Below are 22,633 nucleotides of genomic sequence, written 5' to 3' on the forward strand. Positions count from 1 at the left end.
TCACTGTGCATCTAAAATGAGTCTTGATTAATTATGTTCTTTCCTGACCCTGGTCTTAGATACGTGTGTCTCTCATTAAGAATTTCTTATCCCATAAGATCTATTCAAGCATCTAGTTTCACTTTCAACATCCGGATGCGTTTTCTGTTGCATCTGCTGCTACATTTGGCTTCAGCTCAAGTGAGGGTTTTCAACCCAAATCTGGTACCCTGAACTTTTTCATGTTACCTGTTGTTTAGAGGTTATAATATCTATATAGTCCTCTGTAAAACAAGTGAATCCTCCTCATCAGACAGCTAGTGATTTTAAGCAGTTCTAAATTTCCACTTTAAACCTTTTTGTAATTTGTAGCTGTTCCATGTTATTCACTGTTTTGGAAGAGCCAGAATCCTGAGGCCTTGGTAAACAGAATCCTCTAGGTTTTGGTTCTGTAGCTATTGTTAGGAGCTAAATACAGTTTTGGAAATTGTTCCTTTTACTTTAAATCTCAGAGATTGTATCTTACTGTCTGCCCTATTGACTGCTGATTTAAGTTGAGTGGAACCTTCTTGACTTCTGAGACTGCGGTGCTGAATGACTATGGCCTCAGGATTGTGATTCACGGTGGACTGTGATGCACTTCAAAGCCTTCTGCTAGGGGCAGACTGGTTTTGCTGAAATGAACTCTTCTCAAATTACTGATGCTTGGCTTTATGCCATCACACTAGCATCTCAATTTGTTTTCGTAGCACATTAGTAGTTTTCCAGGCCGTTTCCAATTCTGTTTTCTATGATTCCACATAACATGCTGTGGGAAGAGAACTTTTCATGACATGGTTTAGCAACACAGGTCAGCTTTGAGGCTTGGTTTTTTTTATTAGTTTCTCAGTCACACAGCCCAAATGTTCTATTTTATGTAGAACATAAGTAATTTTTTTCCAATTAAAACCAAAGAAGTTTGGTTCATACAGTTTGATCTTTTCCTGTATTTTGATTTGCCATGCCTTTTCACTTGATTAGACTTGTATTTTACAGCTGTGTACTTTCCTTCACTGACAACTCTTTCTGGATTGATTTATTCTCCATTAGCTTTGTAAGGTACTGAAGCATATGTAAAGTATAAGCTGTAATAAATATGAAGTTCTCTTATTAATAGGAAGAGACCTTTATCACATGGTGATGATGGTTTGATAGCATTTGCCTAACTACAAAACAGTTTGTTACCAAATAGTTTGTTTTCCTGGAGGCAAAAATGTTAGCTTTGTTACCTTGTTTTCCAGAAGAACAAAGAAGTCCACTCTGGTTAATTCTGCAATAGGGAAAGTCTAGATTTTCAGAAAGATAAGAAAGAAAGAAGAATTAAATTGAGTGCATGGTATGGTTGGTTTGGTTTTGTTGGCTTTTTAAAAATTGTATTGAAGATATAAGAGTGGCTCACTTGTTAAGGAAATGTGGATGCAGAGACAGGTCACATCTTCATGTTGGCGAAAGAAGAAAACTAGCTGTGTGAGTTTTTTTTAGGCAGCTTCTTGAGGGTTTTAAAATACGTATTTTTAGTAATTTTCTATAGTCTGTTTTGCATTTGATATTTTAAGGCTTTTATCTGCAGGTACACGTGAATTCTAGAATGACAAGAGCTGTCATACATAATTGTTATTAGAACATCAATGTAATGTCATAAATGCATATTTAGGATATTCCAAATTAAAATAAATAGTTACTTAAGGACTTGGATTGCATTGCCATGCTGTTAAACAGCGGTTTCTATATTTGGTATGGTTACTATGCTTAAAGTCTGGTATTCATAACTTCAGAGATTGTTTGATGCCTTTAAAGGAATTTCAGATTATTAAAATAAAAAAAGCTGCTTTTCTTGACATTTGAAATGTATACTTTAAAAAAAGTTTTCCTTTTCTATGCTTTGCCCTTTTAGTTGGATATCATTTACATCTACTGAGTTGATGCTATGTCAGCAAAGAGAGTACATGGTGGTAAATATTACCAATGTTAATGTGAAGTCTTCCTAAAAATGTAATTTTCTTGGACAAAATTCCCAAACCATGTGTGTTACCATAAAATCTGAGTGCCTACTAGGAAGGAGCACATCAGGAAATTCAATTTACATTTGGGCTATTGTTGAACTGTCTTCTTATCTTCAATAGATAGGTCTCTGTGTTGAAGTAGCTTTGGCATTAGAAGCTATATGCATATAAGTCTGTTAAAGAAACCAGACCAAACCAGTATGCCTTTCACTTAAGTGAAAGGTGGTTTGTGCTGGCCTTGAATTCAGGAGAAGGGGGCCTCAATCTAATCTGGAGGGCTGTTCTAAGAATCTGGTTTCTGCATAATGAACTTGATCTTCATTGTAGAAAGCTGACAATGTGTGAAGCTGTTGATCTTTCTTCATCTCCAAGCTGTAATTGATTGTCAGATAACAAGATCCATTCAGGGTAATAAGAGAGTCAAAGATAAAGATTGAGTCTTGGAGCTTGATTCTGTATATAGTGGAAAAGAAAAATATGTCTGATTTATCAAGTCATGTGTTAGGGTCTGCAATGCTGCTCTGTAGTCTGGCGGTATTTGAGGCTGATACTGTAGTTAAGTGTGTATCCAAAAAGACACAGTTTTAGGGAGTGAAGACCTGCGGTTGCAACACTAATAAACGTTTTCCTAAAATGGCAATTTTACTGAGGTATGAGCTAGTATTTAGTTAAATAGCTGGATGTTTTGCAAGTATTTATATAGTTGAGCATGTGGGTCCAGTGGGTACAGGTGTAGTTGCACTTATTTTCTGGTCACTGGTTATGACAAATTTAAACTACCATGGAAAATCCTTGTGATTCCTTGCATCTCCTGGTAAGTTAGAGTACAGTATAACTGATTATACCAAATGCCATGAAAAAGCTAATGAATTGCTTCTCTGAATTTGTAGCTTTGACTTTCAGCATAACTCACTGCATAAGTTCTCAAAAGAGTTTGGAGTCCTTTTCAGGACAAGAAAAAAAAGATCTGTGTGATTTACATCAGTTTTTAGAGGAGAGGTTGTATATGGTTCTGAAAGAGAAATTAATATGGAAGATAGCACCACTCCCCAAAAATAAAACAGTTAGTGTTGGTAACTTTAAAAAAAAAAAAATTATTGGAAGGAACATTCCAAAATCTGTAGTGGTTACAAGAAGCAAAGAAAACTAGGGGTTTAGATCTCTTCTGTGAATTTTGGATAATCTTTCAGGTATTCTTTTCAGAAGATTGTAGAAGTTTGAATGGCAGTGGGTGGTAGCAATGCTTGTCTTTCATTTAGTGTCATTGTAAGTATGCTGTAATTACTTGTGTAACATAATTGCTTATGCTTTGAATTAGTGAGTTAACTTTCAGAGATAGGAATAAAATTAGTTTAAGCAAGAAGTCTATTTTCAAAACTGTAAATTATGTCAGCCTTGTGGGCAGCAAGGTGTTCTGTCAGAAGGAGAATTTATAAAGTCTTAATGTATTTGTCCCTTACATGAAGTACCTTTGAAAGAAGGTAGCTTGTGGTGAAAGCTTGAAGGATTGTACAGAACTGTATGTTCTTGAAAAACCAGCTGTGTCTAGGAGTGAATGGTGTATTTTAAATTACAGCATGAATGAGGAAGGCACTTTAATAGATCTTACTAGAATTTGCTCTGTGTTGAAAGAATCTTTGCATCCAGCTTTTTTTTTTTTTGTCTTGTCCTTCACATCATGGCAAGGATGGCAGTGTGTGTTGCTTTTTGGTTAACAAGGAAGTGGGGGGGACCAGGACAGACAATAACCAACCAAACAAAATCCCCCCAACAATAACAACCAAACAAAAACCCAGCAAACCAACAAAATAAAAACACCCACAAAACAAAATCTCCAAACATAACAATGAAAGAACGCTCCAGCAGAAATACTGAAGATATTACACTGCCTCCATTAGTGTGTATAGGCTCCAAAATCTGAGGAGAAAAAAACTGGATTGCATTGTGGTGCTGTGGACTACCACTCTACCTGCTAAACTGACATTCTGAATAGTAAGGTAACCCAAGGCTGCTGATCTATTTGTTCATTCGTATCTAGATCCATTAGATGAGCCCTGCAGTAGCAATTTTACCCTGCAGCACTTTGAGCCTTAGCTATCGACAGTGATTATTGTTTTACCATATTTTATAAAACAAACAATACAAAGTGTGGTAGTGTCTGTTTCTGTAATATATACATGATTTGAAATTGCTAGAATTACATCAGTAATTTCAAGTGAGCTCTGAACTTTTGTGGGCAGTGACTCTCAAGTTGGCTAGTAAATCAAAATATTCCTAGTTGTGCTTCATTAAATGGGTTACTCTGGTAAACTAATACTGATTACCTCAGAGTAACATGCACTTAAGTACTTTTATGAAGCAAAAGAGTAATTTAAACTTGCCTGACAAATCTGGGATGATTAATTTCTTACATTTTTTCAGAGCAATATTTTCCCATTAAGGAGTAGATTAGATGCAGGGTAGGAAAGGTATGACAGTACACATCTACTTTTTTTTTTTTTTTAAAAAAAAAAGGAAATAGAAGAAGCTTTATTGCACAATTGTACAATGTGTAAATGTAAGAGATTATTTTGCACATATGAGAAGTGTACAATTTGTTCTTCCAACTCTTGGATGCAGTACAGAAACACATTTTTAGTAAGCAACAGTTTAAAGAGGATTCCTGATTGTTCTGCACATACATGTAGCAAAATAGTCTTTACCCCAGAGAGCTTACAATCTAAAATATGCAGAAATTGGAGGAATTTTTACTAGACAAGTTCAGAAGTGGTGTTAAAATTGCTGGTAACGAGCCAGCCTGCATAGCTAAAGAAGAGACCTCCAACTACGTACATTGCTGTTTGGAGAAACTCCCCAGCCTCCAGAAACAAAATGTGGTATGGTATCTGCAACCTGCCACTCATGAATTGCTTTTTCAAAAGAAGCCTCTGGCAAGGCCACAATTCTCAAATGTCTCCATTTCAATCATTTTGCTGTGGTTTTCTTCCATCAGAGGAGGTCTGGGTCCTGGGGTCTGCAGTGAAGGAGCACTGGCACCACATTCACCATCATCTGCCTTCCTGCGGGTATGAGGGTGATTTTTTTTTTTTGAACTAGCAAAATAGTAGTTGGTGCTTTCCCTACCATAAGAACTAGCTGCACGACCAGGAGCACCCAAGATTTGTGGTACAGAAGGGTCTGGCTAGTTACTGAATGTTAAATGTTTGAAACAGGCAAGAGTCGCATAAGAAAGTGTCTCATGTCTATTAATGGTAGCTGTGCTAATGTCTTCGTTGTCAAGATTCTTCACTGATGGATGGAAGTTCACAGGAGCACTTAAACTTGGCAAACACTAGCTTTCATGAAAAGGGAATTTCAAAAGCTTTTTTTCATAGCTCTATTTGAATACACATAGTTATTATTTGCAGTCCTTTTTCAACTGCTGTGTTGTCCTTTGGGACTGAAAAGTACAAACTTGTTAAGTGATGTCTTACTTGAAAAGAATGAGTCTATATCACTTTATATGGTCCTTGAGGGATATGCTATTAAAATAGTGCATAAAGACTTTGGCATTACATATCTTATTTAAAACAACTGAAATAGTTCAAATTGAAGATAAACTGAATGTTCAAGTAGTTGAAAAGATAAAAACAAAGAATGCAGTTTGTGTAAATACCGAAGACTGACTCGATTATCTTTCAGACTCATTAAACAGCATGATTTAAATATAAATTAGAAAGCTGCACAACATGTTGAAGCCTACTCATGTAGGCTGAGCTCATCAGAGCCTCCTTTTGTTACTCCAATTCCTTCCACCCTGCTTTCCCCGCCAGTGCTAGCAGCACTGCTTTACCCTGTTTGGCAGGGTGCTGTTGAAGGCACCACCTGTGTAAGAGTCTCTTGCTTGTAGATTCATAGAATGGTTTGGGTTGCAAGGGACCTTGAAGATCATATAGTTCTGAACACCCTGGCAGTGGTGAGGACACACTTCACTAGATCAGATTGCTCCAGGTCTTTTGAAACCTGGCCTTGAACACCTCCAGACAGGAGGAATCTACCATCTCCTTGGGTAACCTGTTCCAGTGTCTGTGAGACACCTTTACTGTAAAGAATTTCTTCCTAATATCCAGTCTAAATCTACCCTCCTCAAGCTTCTACCTCTAAGTCTAACCTCTCCCCTATCACAGCAAGCCCTTGTAAAAAGTCCCTTCCCAGCCTTCTTGTAGGCCCCTTTCAGGTACTGGAAGGCTGCTATAAGGTCTCCCTGGAGCCTTCTCTTATCCAGGCTGAACAGCCCTGACTCTCTCAGCCTCTCCCCATAGGGGAGGTTCTCCAGCCCCCTCTGATCGTTTTCTTGGCCCTTCTCTGGACCCACTCCAGCAGTTCAATGTCTCTCTTATGCTGGGGACACCAAAACTGGATACAGTAGTCCAGGTGTACAGTAGTCCAGCAGAATGGAGGAGAATCACCTCCCTTGTCATGTTGGTTTCACTTCTTCTGATGCAGCCCAGGGCATGGTTGGCCTTCTGGGCTACAAGTTCACATTGCCAGCTCATGTTGAGTTTTCTGTCAGCTGGTACCCCCAAGTCCTTCTCCTTGAGACTGCACTCAAGCCACCCCTCACATAACCTGTGTTTGTCCTTGTGATTGCCTTGACCCAGGTGCAGGACCTTGCACTTTGGCCTTGTTGAATTTCATGAGATTGCCTTGGGCCTGTCTCAAGATTGTCCAAGTCCCTCTGGGTGGCATCCTTTTCTTTCATAGTGCTGATCCCACTCATTGCTTCTCTGCCCTTCTAAGCTCCATATAAGCCCGCATTCCCTTGCGTGTTTGGGATTGTGGTCTTCCTTCTGATTTTCCGTTTCTTCCTATGATTATTGTTTGTCTTGGACATTATGTCGATAGCCTATACAATTTAAATAATACAGAAAACAAGGGCACTGCAGAATTGGGAGGTTTTATGCTAGAAAGTATTTTGTTCCTGTCAACTTCTAATCTAAAAATAATTGCCTAGCTGGTGTACTATATGCTGCAGACTCCATGTCTCTTACATGCCTTTAGCAGATTCTGGTCTTCACCAAAATTGACAAGGCTGTTCCAATGCGTAGAACTTTACCTAACGTTTCTGGAATTCATTGAGTGCAGTCATTATTAGGTAACAGTGAATCATTGTGAAGCTGAGGATATAAATCCTTCCTTTGCATAGACCAGTGGTATGTTTGGCTTGTTTGTAAAATATTCCACTGCAAATGTAATGAGTTTATTAATCTTTTTTAGGAGCAATGGATGAGCTTCATAGCCTGGACCCAAGAAGACAAGAATTGTTAGAAGCAAGATTTACGGGAGTAGTAAGTGGCAGCACTGGGAGTACTGGAAGTTGCAGTGTTGGAGCTAAAGTGAGTTCTAAGAGCAGTCATCCATACATACTACCTACCATCTCTGAAATACTAATTTACCTCACACTGTCTCACCTGTGTGTTAATCATGTGATTTATCTGCAAAAGTACTGGATTGGAAGATGCATTCAGGAAAATCCTTGTTGTTCTGTTATTTTGCATTAAGATAGGATTGTGTATCCTGAACCTATCTATGACTTAGGCATTGAATTACTCTTAAAAACGCCAAAGAATTGGTTTATACAGACTCTGTAGTTTAGTGTACATGTGATCAGAGGGAAGCTTTTCTCAGTATTTAAGTGGCATTTTTTCTTTTGCTGGTAGCCAACTACTTACAGTCTGGCTTGGAAAAGGTGCAGAGTCTGGTGTGTGCTCTGTCTTTAAGATAAACTTGTTTGTAATGTATCTAGATTAACAAAGTTAAATTCTTTCAACTTTCCAATGTAAATTTTCTGCAGTCTTTCCGTTTGTGTCTGAACCATGATGCAACACTTGAGGAAAAAGCTTAGGCACATTAAGTAGCAGGGCTTAATTATACGCTACATATTGTCCTTCAGTTGATACAGCTACAAAACAAATTTATCTGTATTACAAATTCCATTCAAGGTACTGGCTTCAACTTCCAAGACAGATTTCTGCAATACTATTGCTTAGCCAGAGGTCCTCCATTTTGTATTTGTGCATTTCAATTTACCAAGTGCAGTACTTAATAATCTGATGCTAACAAGAGATAATACTAACTTTTTTTTTTGCATATTTCCTTCATGACAAAAGTACATTTGAATTTTAGTTCCAAAGTGTTTACAGTGTCCTTGTATTTGAAGTATTTTACACAAGCTTGGTTAGTATTTTTTCACTTCCTATTCCACATTTTAGTTACCTGTCTAGATTACAGAACAAAATAATAGCTGATAGCAGACGTCAATGAAATTTCTGGAGGTGTGTGATATATTGATTACTATTCACAAGTTGTAAAGACTTCAGTGCATAGTAATCTTGCATCATATCTTCGTAATTTGTTTTAGAGAGTGGCATGAAGGTAATTGTCACAAAGAAAGCTGACATATCACTTCTGATACTACCATCTGAACCAAGAAATGACTTAAATGCTTGGGGCTAGGAGTCAGGTTGGATTGACACACTGTGGTTGATTCAATGTTTTTTTATTTAATTGTTTCTAATTATCATGGCAAAAATGTATGCCTGTCATATCTTACAGTTAAAATTAGATGGGGACAAACCCAGTAATTCAGGCCTGTCTTTATTTCTTCCTTGGGTTCTTTCTTAGGTATCCTCTTTGAGTACTACTTAACTCATCTAATTTGCTAGCTCATTACAATTGTTAAGATAATTGCTTGTAATTCAAATGGCTATTTGTCCTTTTTCATGACTAGATCTGTACCACCTTTTACCTTGATTTAACTTGTAGTGTATTTATAAACTCTTTTATTAGTTTTTTTTTTATACAGCTGTGTTGGTCCCTTGCCTTCTTGTCAGTCTTTCCTCCTCAATCTGTCTACTGCTCTGTGTATAATACATTGTCTTTAAAAGTAATTATCAAGTTTCTAGGGGTTCCTTTTCTTTAAACTTTGATCCCCTATGAGTTGCTGCTTACCATGTCCAATCTGTTCAAGTGTGTTTTGTTACCTGATTTCCATTTTAGCTAACTTATGTTCCACTTTCAGTTTGTTCATCCAAATTAGCCAGGGGGAAAAGCGAACAAAAACAAACAAACAAACAGAACCCAAAAAACCACCACACCACCAAACAAACACAAAACAAAAAAAAAGCACTACCGCAAAAAACCAAACAGCCAAACCCCACAAACAAAATCCCACAATTAATTTCCTTTTTCACTCTACCATGTAAAACATAAATTTCTTGTCTCTTGACACATTCCAAAATCTTTTTGAACAGATAATTGTATTTGTTGGCTTCCAAATGGATAGCTGGATGAAGTGGGGCTTTTTTATACTGTCATACACTTTGATAACTGTTTTCAGAACCATCTACTACTACTATGCAGGTCTTTACCCGAGACACTGTTCTTTTTACCTTTCATTTGTAATATTCCACAAGTGATCTTCAGTGTAGAGGGCAGTATCTCTTCTTTTTCCTGCCTACTTTTTGTTTGGATAGGAAGGTAGAGTGAAATACCTAGTCCTGTGATTTATCCCACTGTCAGTAAAATGGCAGTTACATCAGTTTAGTTCATATTTCTTTTCTATTTGACCATTTAGTGTATCCAAGCCAATTACATGACATGATCTGAGCTGTGTTTGGAATATGCTAGTTGTTGGAGGATTTTTTTTGTGTTGTGTTGTTTGGTTGGGTTTGTTGTTTTCAATTAATACAGCCTTTAGTTTTGATGGGAGATTTGGAGAGAAGGTTATCTGATTTTTGTTTTTAAAAACTGGTAAACCCTTTTTGATCTGATGTACAGAGGTACCTGGGAAAGTGTGATGTATAAATATGTTCTTCATTGCTCTGCTTTCACTTTGAAAGCAAACCCAAAAAATAATTCCTCTTGTGTACTTACTCAAACCCATGTGTACCAAGTTCTGATTTTCCTAAACTAACAAAAGAATACAAACATTGCAGCTGCATTTATTTTTCCAAAACATTCTAGGTCATTAGTCTACCAGTAATCAGAATGAGGTGGATGCTTACTTGTTTGGATTATACTGAAAGCCTACCCTTACCCGCTCTTTTGCTGAAGAGTTTGGTAATTGCTGGGGAGAAATAGCCTAATTATCTTCAAGCTTTCTCAGTAAGCAAGGGTGTAAATTTGGATATAGTTTATTGAGATAATTTTTTAACTGACTCAGACGACCAGACACTGAGACATTGCAAGGGAACACACATAGAAGTGTTTTGGTTTTATGTAACATTTCTCCAGAAATTTTAATTCAGAGACTGTCTAGTTACTCACATGATGTCACAGGTCAGTGCTGTCCTGCAAAGTGATGCCGTGCTGGAATTTAATGCTTTGAAGAAAGCAGAATGTTTGCCTTGGAACTGGTTGTTGTCTCACTTCAATGTATTTGTTCTGCCTTCATAAGTGGAAGTGAATAGTCCAACAACATAAGATTTTTTTTTTCTTTTGCTTTTAATAAAAAGAAGCTCAACTGATGTTGACATTTTTTGTTACGTGAACGTGGAACAGACTTTTTCAATAAAATGTCCTTGTTGCCATTCTGTGTTCAAAAGATCTCTGAATAAATCAACCTTAGAAAAATTCTAAATAAACATTGTAACTTGGTACTATTTCAGTTTCTTATCTTTTTCCCCCCTCTTTTTTCTCCTTACTAGTCAAAATTTGTTACTTTGATGGAAGTGGTTTGTTTCAAGAATGTAAAATAATATTGTGAATAGGTCATAATCTTCTGTCATTGAGTGGATTGGAAAAATGATCTCTGGTGTCTGTTGTAGGGGAAAACAAAACCCTCTTTTCCTTTGAAAAGAAGAAAATGTGTAGTAGTCTCCAGCACTTTCAGCAATATTTGCTTTGTAATTTTAATTTTTAAAAATACAGTAATTCTGTGGGATCATTCAGTTGCAAAATATTGGATGTTTTGCTATTCCTGAGTAAGACTGAAATGGTTTTGAGTATTCTGGGGTTTTACTTGTCTTAAAAACAGTTGAAATAAAGAATTTACTCTGCCCTCTCAAAACATCCACCTTCAGCCTTATGCCCCTTGAAAATCGCATGTGCTCTGTAGTTAATCAATTTTTCCTTGCAAGCATGAAGTTTTATTACTGTTAATTGTTGTAACTCTGAATGGTAACAGTGCATTATCTGTTCTTTAAATGTGTATGTAATGTTTAGTATTTTATTTGTCTTGGTAGGCCTCAACAAATAACGAAAGTTCAAATCACAGTTTCGGAAGCTTAGGATCTTTAAGTGATAAAGAATCAGAGGTAAGTATATTGGGCAGAGTAATTATTACCTCAAAACTTCAATGCTAACGTGTTGTAATTTGGTATCCCACTTTGCCTTATTTTATGTAAAAACTTGTAAAATGCAAAGTACACTGCTAGATAAGAAAAATCATACTTTACTAAAAGATACAATCTCTTGGAGGGGGAGACATGACTTCATAAAAGCTTTGATTTTTTGCTCATGAAACTAGCTATTTCTGCATCTTTTGTCTATGTAGTCATGCTGGGAGGATACATACATTTTTTGGAGCTGAAATTTTTTTCTTTCATTTGCAAAAAAGATAGTCTGCTATCTTTTTTTTTTTTTCCCCCTTACAAGTAATAAGGCAATCGCTCTCTCTGTGTAAAACTTCCTCCTGACCTCCAGCCTGAACCTTCCCTGGCGCAGCCTGAGACTGTGTCCTCTTGTTCTGGTACTGTCTGCCTGGGAGAAGAGACCAACCTCTGCCTGTCTACAACCCCCCTTCAGGTAGTTTTAGACAGCAGTAAGGTCACCCCTGAGTCTCCTCCTCTCCAGGCTAAGCTAATGCAGCTCTTATAATTTACCTGGTTTGGGCTTCATGAGTTCTTGGGAGGTTTTGGCTGTGTGCAGCACAGACTGCATCAAAAAGGTTATACCCATTGTAAGCAAGAGTGATTTCTAGCCCAACATAGACCTCAGTTTGTGCCATGACAGAAGGAGAATTATTTGTAATGTGCTGTTGATTTTATTCTCACATGTTAAAGCTTTATTTTGGGACCTAATTGTTCATTCACTTGGTCACTACGGTGTCCCTACTGTCTGATGTTTGCTTTTATACTGGGTTGACCAGCAAGTGAATTTGGTTGGTTCTCAAGGGTGATACTTTATTTATAAATGTTCTCTCTGTGTGATTTCATGTTTTGCTCTTCAGAAAAACACATTGCTTTGCTTTTTTTCCCCCTTGCCTTTCTCAGCGGGATTTTCATTACAATTGTACTGTTTACTTAACAGAATAGTCTGTCTGCCTGTTCTTTTTCTTCATGGCTTTTCCTAGAAATACTTGGGGCACTGTGGCAGAGACAGCTCAGATGTAGGTATGGGTATGGAAGTGTGTGGCAGTAGCCTGAAGGTTACAATGAGTTACTGCAATCTGAGTAGTTGAGTGATCACAGAGATCAGACTATAGGTGCAACAGCTCTGCTTTAAAAAAATACGATTTTCCAGTTGTATACATGAGATGGGGAGGCAAAGTTTTTTCAGAGTTTGGTCCATATTTCATAGTTTCATAGTTTCATTCAGGGTTGGAAGGGACCACAAGGATCATCTAGTTCCAACCCCCCTGCCATGGGCAGGGACACCCCACACTAGATCAGGCTGGACAGAGCCTCATCCAGCCTGCTCCTAAACACCCCCAGGGACGGGGCCTCGACCACCTCCCTGGACAACACATTCCAGGGTTTCACCACTCTCATGGTGAAGAACCTCCTCCTCACATCCAGCCTGAATCTCCCCACCTCCAACTTCATTCCATTCCCCCTAGTCCTATCACTACCTGATATCCTGAGAAGTCCTTCCCCAGCCTTCCTGTAGGCCCCCTTCAGATACTGGAAGGCGACAATTAGGTCTCCTCAGAGCCTTCTCTTCTGCAGACTGTACAGCCCCAACTCCTTCAGTCTGTCCTCATAGGAGAGGTGCTTCAGCCCTCTGATCATCCTTGTGGCCCTTCTCTGGACACGTTCCAGCACCTCCACATCCCTCTTGTAATAGGGGCTCCAGAACTGGACACAGTACTCCAGGTGGGGTCTCACCAGAGCTGAGTAGAGGGGGAGGATCACCTCCCTCGACCTGCTAGCCACACTTCTCCTGATGCAGCCCAGGATCTGATTGGCTTTGCGGGCTGCAAGTGCACACTGAGAGCTCATGTTGAGCTTTTTGTCCACCAGCACCCCCAAGTCTCTCTCCTCAGGGCTACCCTCCAGCCAGTCACTGCCCAGCCTGTATTTGTGCCTGGGATTGCCTCGACCCAGATGCAGGACCCTGCACTTGCTCTTATTGAACTTCATGAGGTTGGCCTGTGCCCACCTCTCCAGCCTGTCAAGGTCCCTCTGGATGGCCTCCCTTCCCTCCAGCGTGTCTGCTGCACCACACAGCTTGGTGTCATCAGCAAACTTGCTGAGGGTGCACTCAATGCCACTGTCCATGTCCCCCACAAAGATGTTGAATAAGACAGGTCCCAGGACTGATCCCTGAGGGACTCCACTTGTCACTGGCCTCCACTGGGACATGGAGCCATTGACAGCCACTCTTTGGGTGCGGCCATCAAGCCAGTTCCTTATCCATCTAGTGGTCCACCCACTAGATGCTATATACTAGACTATTTGCAGTCTCTGCAGTGTTTTAACTTCAATCCATTCTTTTGGGCAGGTATTCTTTATTTATTTGAGTATTCCAAAACTTAGATGCTAAAATAGAAATACACTTTTTTCCTCAAAAAGTCCCAGTATTCCTCCAGGTGTCTTCTATTTTCTAGAAAAAAAAGAGTCTTAATGACAGTGAATAATGAAATAGGATTTCTTAACCCATTTTCAGAAGTTGTCAGTTGTATTCACTTAAATTGAATTGTAATTGTAATACCAAATATTTTAATCATTTTTTTAGAACTTTGTTCTTTAAATAGCATCTGGTTACTTACATTCTACAATCCTATAAAAAGTATGCTTAAGTTCTTCATATTGCAAACAGATTGTGGGATTTTTATGGGTTTTTTTTGTTGTGTGTGTTTGGGTTTTTTTAATGGTGTGACAATGGAAGTTTCATAATAGTAGGGAATTCCTCTTGTGCATAGTAGTGTAGAAATACAAAGACTTACTCATATGGGAATCAGAGCCATCATTTGATGTTGAGAGAGAACAGTTGTATAACAATAGTTTTTTTGGGGGGGAGTGGAAGTAGAAATGCAAATCTCAGAATCATTGAAATTAATTTCTATCAAGAATGTCAGTTTCTGATCAAATCTATATGATACATTAGTGTTGTCATTCTGCACTTTCATCATTAAGTGGCGCATTATTAGAAAGTCTTTTACACTTATTTTCCAAAGAAAAGCAGGCTTCCCAAACAGCCTTTTTTGTTTGTCTGGTGTGAGTTGTGGTTTTGATGTTGCTGCTGGTTTTGGTTGTGGTTTTTTTGTTTGCAGTGTGGTGTTTTGTTTTGGTTTTTTTGCACAAGGGGTTGGAGAAAGTACAGCTATTAGAACCATTGTCTGCTTTTTGGTTGTTTTTTCCCCTCTACTGGATGTATGAAGAGAGGAAACTTACCTGAAGAATTATTTTAATTGAGATACCTCACAGAGGTAAACTTGGATCGGCAAAATAACTTGAAACCAGGCTTTGTTGTGGATTCAGTGTAGCATTATCATAGTATCTGTCAGGGTTGGAAGGGACTACAAGGATCATCTAGTTCCAACCCCCCTGCCATATGAGTGATAACCATTTGCTGGATGTTTGATCTTAATATCCAGACCTGTATTCCAGTTTCTTTGTAAATGTACACATTACTTTTAATAAATGTTTCATTGCAGTTGTGCATAGGTCTTAATTTGAGTGTGTATTAGCTAGTCATAGATTAAAAAAAAAACACACTAACGTGGCTACCTCAGGTTGTGAACAAGTGCTTCTAGTAATCTTCCAGTATTTTGCACTTCCCCACTACTCCTTATTAAAGTAAATTACTCCCCCTTATTTTGGTTATAAATATATTGTTTTACTTATAACTAGAATTTTCTATTCTCTGTAGATAATGAATTATTTAAAAGACAACAGCCTTGTCTGTGGCTTGATTTGTCTGTTTCGATTAGTTATTTCAGTGTTTTGTTCTGCTTGCTTGTAACTGTTTAGTTGCTACAGTTCCCAATAATACAGATCTCTCATTATAAATGTAATTTCAGAAGTAACTAAAGGTTTGACCTAATTGGAATTTATAGTGTGTGGCAGAGGAAAACAGCACGCTGTGTTTGTTTGCTGTAGTTGTAAAGCTTTGGGTTGAGGAGTAGGATTTAGAATAAAACAATGGTGGAAAACCATTAATTCATGCATATGAAAATTATTAGCAGCTTAATCATAACTTTTAAACATATTGGAAATTTATGTATTTGGAGACAAAAAATGAAGTCTTTGGGTTTATTACACTTTTTTCCCCCTCTACAAAATTAACATCCTGAGTTACGCTCTTACCAGTTCTGCAGTAATGGGTAGAAAGTGTTTAACTGTACATAAAAGACATTAAAATACCCAGATAAGTAATTTTTCAAAGGAGATTGACTACTTAAGTACTTAGAAATGTTTATTTTATAAAAGAGGATGTGAAAACCTAAGATTTAAAACTCTCTGTGCAAAGAGGAGACTCAAGAGAAGCATGAAGGGTAAACTACGATCAAGACCGTGATGTACGAGGCTCTGCTAATGTGCCAAACTGTGGGTAGCTTTATAGCTTTACAGTTTTCACCTTGGGGAACTTCAAAACTCTTTTGTCTTGCTTATGAAGTAAGTGGGATTTTATTGTGAATCGTGGCTGTATGTAAACCCCTCTGAAGTGACTGGAAGTAGTCTTACCGTGAGGATAGTCTTAAGATAAATTTGTTTCCAGGGATCAGTGTTGTATTTTGTTGATAGTACTGTAAAAGATGCAGATTTTGGTAGGAAATTAGTAATTTAAAATAAAATATGTGCAGTTTCAACTTCATTTGTAGTTACAACTGCAAGACTTCCCAAGGTGTTTTATGAAGCTATCCACAGAGCTTAATCTTTAGAAAATTCATGGTATAGGTAATGAAGGCCTCTCTCACCCTGACTATTCTTGACTGATAATTTTCTGTGTATCACAAGTAACGCAAAGTAGGTCCTCGCCAAAATAAATAGTTTAGGGTATTTGTGTATTTGTAGGAAACTTCTCTCTTTTTTAAAGATCCATGTGAATCTTAAACATACTTGAAATGCTTTTCATGGTGAGTCAAATTTTAATTTTGGTATCATTTTCTGTGTTGCGAAAGAATACGTGGAGTACAAGTAACAAATGCAATGAAACAAAGAAATGATAGAATCATTAACAAAAAAGAAACATTTTAACACTAATCTCAAATTTAGTTCAGGGTATTAGGGAACTTTGATTTCTTAATAGTGAAACAGTTTATGTAATGGCTTCTATGCTTTGTCTATTTCCTGGTATGAGGCTGCTTAGAGGCCGAATACACACAGCCACAGCCACAGGACTTTTTTATTGAACCAAAAAAGCTTGTAGAATTTAGCTTACACTGGGGAAACTAACTAGTCTGAATCCTCAGATCAAAGAAGAGCAAATACAGTTTAGAGATGCTTCTGATCACAGCCCTTTCTTGTTATGTGTTACACATACTGATTGTAGTTTTTAGGCAACTATATATAATACTTCTGGAAAAAGTTGTTAGGATATCTATATTTTTCCACTTACCATTGATGTTTTTACTTGCCTGAGATACAACTGTAGGGGGGGGAGGGGACAGGGAGCCAGGGGCTACGCTGTGTATACACAGTGCATAGATGTCCACTTTTTGAGCAATTGCTCACAGTTTGATTTGGTTTGTTTTAAGACCCTGAGCAGATTCTAGAAATCTAGTTTATATTAGTTTGGAAATGACTTTTGCTCTTCCAGAACCACATAATATTATTGGCTTCTTACTGGAGGTCTAGACCTTTGTGTTCATACTGTGGCAAGGTGTTGAAAACACTATCAAGAATTAGCTTATATCACCAACTATTAAGCTTTAAACCACCCACAACTATAGTATGAAGATCTTGGTAAAATGTAGCCATAAGTGAAATAAAACTGGGTGTTCATAAACCCCAGAATAGATATAAATGCATAATTGCTTTGCAGTTAACATGTAGAATGCCTTTTGGGAAATTGTCAAAATTATTTCTCACTTTCTTAAATATCTTTTCTAGCTTGTATTTATCTGATTGACCAAGGATCCTGTTATCTGCTTTAACCACGATCTGAAATTACATCCCTGCTCAACTGTGGAATCATGTTTTATGAATGAGGATTTAAAATTTTTTTCCACAATAATATAACAGTAATATGTATGAATAGAGCTGTTGTTGGATCATAGTCTTTTTGTTATTTGTAGACTCCAGAGAAGAAACAGTCAGAACCTTCCAGAGGAAGAAAAAGAAAAGCAGACACTCAGAGTGAAAGCAGCCAAGGTAAACTAAAGTGTAAATTAATTTGATAGTTACTGCATGTATTCAATCACGTTTTAACACACACAGTTTTGACTGTTGGCTTTAAAAAATTGGGAGTTTAGGTGTTGGCGTTTGGATGATAAATTATGTGTTTAATGCTCCACCATTTGTCACTATAAGGGGTGGGCAAGTAAAATGTGAATTGACCTGGTAATTGCCCATAAGGATTGTGCACCATCTGTAGCACTTGCAGCTATGATGAAATTCTGTATGCTTTCTAAGAATTGAAGAATTGTTGCAGCCCTTAACCAACATACCTTTGTGGTTTGTTGGGTTTTGTTTTTTCAGTAGATAAGGAGAGAAAGTGATTCCCAATTATAATGCCTGTTTGTTTGTTTTTCAGTTATATTTAAAATTTAATTTTATTCTCCCCTTTCTATGGATTCCATGGAGTGTAGTTATCTAGAAGGATGGGGAAATCACAATGAGACTGGTTTCCAATTTCATATATGTGAAGTATAGGTTTTATGATTCCTCTCTTTAATGTGATTTTTGGTTAGGAATGATGGAAATTTAACCTAAGAGAAGAAATCATCAAAAGAGGAGCAGAAATAGTTTTGATAACATCTGTATTAACTGTCTTTGGTTTCTGACCAAACTGGGAAATGCCACTTCAGATATATAAATGGTCTCCATATCTGGAAGTCTTCATGATGCAACATGCTTGTAGTAGCAAAATTGTGTAGTTTGAGTAAAATTAATTTATTTGTATTACTTTATAGAGACCTGTTTTGCTCAAAGAATTTTAATGAAATTTCCTATTTCTATTGTTCTAATAGCCTATCCTTCCTACTACCAGTGGGAGCTGAAGTTAGAGATAATGGAAATTTTAGAAACTTCATGGCAGAGACAGTATGATCATAATGTGTTATTACTCTTTCAGTTTCACTGCTGCTGACAGTAAATAGTTTGCCCTGCAATATTCTCAAGGAACTGGTCTAGGAAACTGCAGTGTGTTGGAGTGGTACAGTACAGTTGAAGCACAGCAAATACTGCTACTACTATTGTATTTAGAAAAAGAAAAAGCGGTCCATCTCTTGTATATTGCATGCCTGGGATTTTAACTTTGGAATATGCAAAATAATCTGTAAATGTTGAGTTGAAGTGTTTAGAACACGGAGGAAATTGGAAAGGGAGATAAAATCAGTGTAAATCTATTTCTAAGTGACTGTGCCAAAATAATCTGATGTGTTTGAGTGCATGGTTCTGTGACATGGCATAAAATAGATTTTTCTATACTGAAGTGAATGCACTCAGTCTCATTTATTTGGAGGAAAACAAAATTTAATTTGATAAAACAATATGTGAGAATTAAGCATTGAAGTAAAGAATTGGCTAGAGGTGAATAGCTTTGTACACTAACTGGGCAACTATTAGTGGACTTACTACTCTGTGCTGTTCTAAGGCTTTGAAGTATTTTATATATTTCTGTTTAAAAGTTTGACACCAAAAGGATTATTCAGAGTTTTCTTTACTTCATTTCTTAGTGACAAAGTTATGCAGCAGTGCCAATATAGAGACATACTGGAATAGAAATATAAAAGCTTAAAAGTGTTTGCTAAAAAGTTTGGAATTATGTTTTCAGACCTATGGGCAACGATCTCCTAATTTATCACAAGAATTGGTCTGTTTTCAAGACAACTCCTAACATATAGTCTGGCCTATACAACAGACAAATACAGTTTTAAGATTTATCAGTTGTTTCAGAGCTGAATATAATGGTTGGATTTGATCTTAAAGGTCTTTTCCAGCCCAAATGATTCTGTGGTAAAACATTTATACCCTTTGGTAAGACATTGGATGTGATCTTTTGAATGCTACATATAGATCAAGTCACGCTCAAGAAAGATTAATTCACGTTGGTGCTGCTGAAGTCTCAGTACTGACTAAGATAAGAGAAATTCTCCTCTCTCTCATTCTCATCTCATTATCTCTGTGAGTTAGCCATAATCAGGTTGAGAGGAATGGAAATACTTAGCCTCCATGTCTACCCTGTTACTGGCTTTTAGGGAAATCCTTGGGCTGAACATTTAAGCACAATAGCTAATGTGGAGTGTATAATGTTTATTTGGTTAATTTGATATTTTGGAAGTGGCTGAACTGTGAGATCAGTGCTTGAAAAGAGGAGGGACTTAGAGCTAAAAATTTAACCTGTAGGATGAGATAGGAGTTTGCTGTTACCTGCAAGAGGTCTAGGCTTACTGATCAGTCTGCACTAATCTGTTTTCAGAGTTGAAGTGTGAGTTAATTTCTGATTTACCAATAAAAGGAATATGTAAATATTTGCTGATGCCAGTTCCTTAATTATCTGTGTAGGGAGATCACATACTAGTACATGAAAGAAAGCCAATTAATAAGTGGTAAGACTTTGCTATAATTACTGTATAGGTAAAAATGTTAGGCATATCTTTAAGTAATTTATTGAATTAATTCTCCTATTTGTTTTCAGGAAAGAGTATTGGGGGACGTGGTCACAAAATTAGTGACTATTTTGAGGTAAGGTTTTTGTGTAGCTGTAAAAATTACTTAAGCTTTAAAATTTACAAACTTTAATTTTAATTGTTAACAAAATCTTTGCTTGAAATGGACAGTCCTCTTGATGATGTGATGATTAAGCCTTGAAGCAGGAATGCAGTCTCTACTAAGCTAAAATACAAAACCCATTTTCTTCTACACTTTTCTTTAAGTTTTCTTAAGGTTACATTTATAAAAGTAATACAACCTGATTTACAAATTCTGTGTACAGATGAGCTGTGTCATTCAGTATAGTGTATGTTTGTAAGAAGACTGACTAATTGGAGGGCCATATCTTCTCTGCAGTACCAAGGTGGAAACGGCTCTAGTCCAGTGCGAGGTGTACCTCCTGCAATCCGATCTCCTCAGAATTCACATTCCGCTCCTTCTTCTGTAAGTTTATGAACTTCATAACTGTTGGAGATGCTTTAATAGTCTAAAAGTAGAATAGTTGAAAAGAATCTATATTCAAGGGAATAGTTTTCAAAGGAAGGAATCCTAGGAAGGGGTTCATTCTTTCAGCAGGAAAAAAAATCAATTTAAGTAGTAAAACTAAAATTTTGTTTATGCTGGGGCTTTTTTCCCTAAAGCATCATTTTAAAACACATTGTTAAAATAAAACATTGGCTAACATTAAAATGTTCTAACGATATCTATTCACAAGACTCACATAAACATGTAGAGGATTTTTGTTACTCCCAAGGAAAGTGAACCTCAAACTCAGGACTTTTAAAAGCTCAGTTCTTGATAAATCATAAGTTTTTCTAATAACTGAAGCTTAATTACCCTGTATCCTTTTACAGTCCTCTTTGTTGGTCTTGCTAATTAATGTTTGGACTTTTTCCTTCTCATATGCTCAATTTCAGTGTTAAGTATACCCACATCAAATTCTAAATAGCCAGATTCTGCCTGCTACAGGAAGGACTTGTTTTCTCTGCTGGTAGACCTCAGCTTTCAGGCATCGTCTTATCTTGTTAACAGTAGGAAGTGTAATACAGATTGTGAGATTTGGCTTGATAAGCATCTCATTCACACAAACGAGTAGGTTTTGAGAAATTTCATTAATGGGATTTGTGTTCTGGTTCTCCAATGGGAAATAATCATTCAAAAAATAACTCGCATTATTTTGGAGTTGTGAAAGCTTACAATCAGAAAAATAAGTCTGAGTAGTGCTGTGATACTACCTTATACCAATCTTCTATTGTCTTAAATCTTTCAATCTCTTTCCCAAAAGTGACAATACTAGTTTTCAAGTGATTTGTAACAGCATAGTGATAGCTCTTAGTACCGTGCTCCAAGTAGTATCTTCTATACCAAATACCCTATTCCCCTACGTTTATAATTGACTGGTACAGTTTTATCTGAAGTCTGTTGTTTTCATGCATTCCAGGTGCGACAGAATAGTCCTTCTCCTACTTCATTAGCTTTTGGGGACCACCCTATCACGCAACCAAAGCAGTTATCTTTTAAAATTACTCAGGTAACTATTTTTCAGTAAAGCTATCCAATATCACTTCAGCCTGTAGAATAAACTGGTAGATATGTTTATTGGTTTATTTTTCAACTTCTTCTAAACTCTAAAAGGCTTTCAAATCTGCTTTTTTGCAATCTGGCAAAGCATTTTTTCTGTTAAATTCATAAGCTCGTTATTTAAGTCTCTGATTAGTTTAGTGCTCTGCACTTGCTCTGTTTCCAACATTGCACTTCATGACTAGTTAGATGACCATGTCATTTGTAGGCATTTGCTTAAGATTTTAACTGTTGTGTGATCTTAAAAGTGGAAGGTGCTCTTTCAAGTATCTGAAGTGACAGCTGCTGTTGTCATATTCCGTTTAAAATACAGTATTGAGAAAAAAAAAAAGGAGGTATGGTTCATCAGAAAGATCAAGTGATAACTGTAACTTCTAAAAGCTGAAAGCAGCTGTTTTATCCTCTCTGCCATTTCCAGTGTGATCTGTTTTGTCTTTCACAACTTGGTCATAACAAGGCTGCTTCACCTGTTGAGCAGAGAGAATTTAAAGTCATTAGCTGACGTTCTTGCTCCATTTTATATACTTTCTTGTGAACAATAACTCTTCAGTCAGTGATGAAATCTTTTGGCACTGTTAGTGGTTTCTGCCAACTGTTCATAGTTGTCTGCGTGAAGAGGGAAAGGAATTTTGAGTAAAAAACGTCAATGTCGCACAAAACATGAAAACATGACACGATGCTCTTGCTGAATGTTTTTGTAAAGAGTTTATTTCTCTGTGTAACAAACATGAGAAAAATAATGCTGTAATTGTTCTTTTTAGACTGATCTCACAATGCTGAAATTAGCTGCACTAGAAAGTAATAAAAATCAAGACTTGGAAAAGAAAGAAGGTCGTATAGATGACTTACTCAGGGTAAGTGTTACACAGGAGGTAAAGATACTTATTCAGCAAGTCAGATAGTAAATCTGAGGCAAATATTTTAAATGTCTGAATAATCCTTTTACAAATTATCCTGGAACTAACCTAAATTAAAGGGTCAAACAAGTTTTTAATTTTTGTACATTTATTT

The 22,633-nt window shown here is 37.0% G+C and overlaps 1 protein-coding gene across 2 annotated transcripts in view; it reads left to right on the plus strand.

The window, feature by feature from the left end:
- The window catches only part of TLK1 (tousled like kinase 1), a 68,959-nt gene that overhangs the window by 18,149 nt on the left and 28,177 nt on the right, over positions 1 to 22,633 (plus strand). For both annotated transcript variants that reach the window (XM_068138609.1, XM_068138608.1), the window contains exons 2-8: positions 7,278 to 7,396; positions 11,246 to 11,317; positions 17,464 to 17,539; positions 20,028 to 20,074; positions 20,399 to 20,485; positions 21,483 to 21,572; positions 22,384 to 22,476. In XM_068138609.1, coding sequence (XP_067994710.1) covers positions 7,283 to 7,396; positions 11,246 to 11,317; positions 17,464 to 17,539; positions 20,028 to 20,074; positions 20,399 to 20,485; positions 21,483 to 21,572; positions 22,384 to 22,476 — 579 coding nt within the window. In that variant the 5' untranslated portion in view covers positions 7,278 to 7,282. The remainder of the gene's footprint in view (positions 1 to 7,277; positions 7,397 to 11,245; positions 11,318 to 17,463; positions 17,540 to 20,027; positions 20,075 to 20,398; positions 20,486 to 21,482; positions 21,573 to 22,383; positions 22,477 to 22,633) is intronic.

Source organism: Melanerpes formicivorus, unplaced genomic scaffold (assembly GCF_026170545.1).
Source record: "Melanerpes formicivorus ecotype bairdi unplaced genomic scaffold, bMelFor1.0.p_v2 SCAF_5, whole genome shotgun sequence".
Classification (NCBI taxonomy): domain Eukaryota; kingdom Metazoa; phylum Chordata; class Aves; order Piciformes; family Picidae; genus Melanerpes; species Melanerpes formicivorus.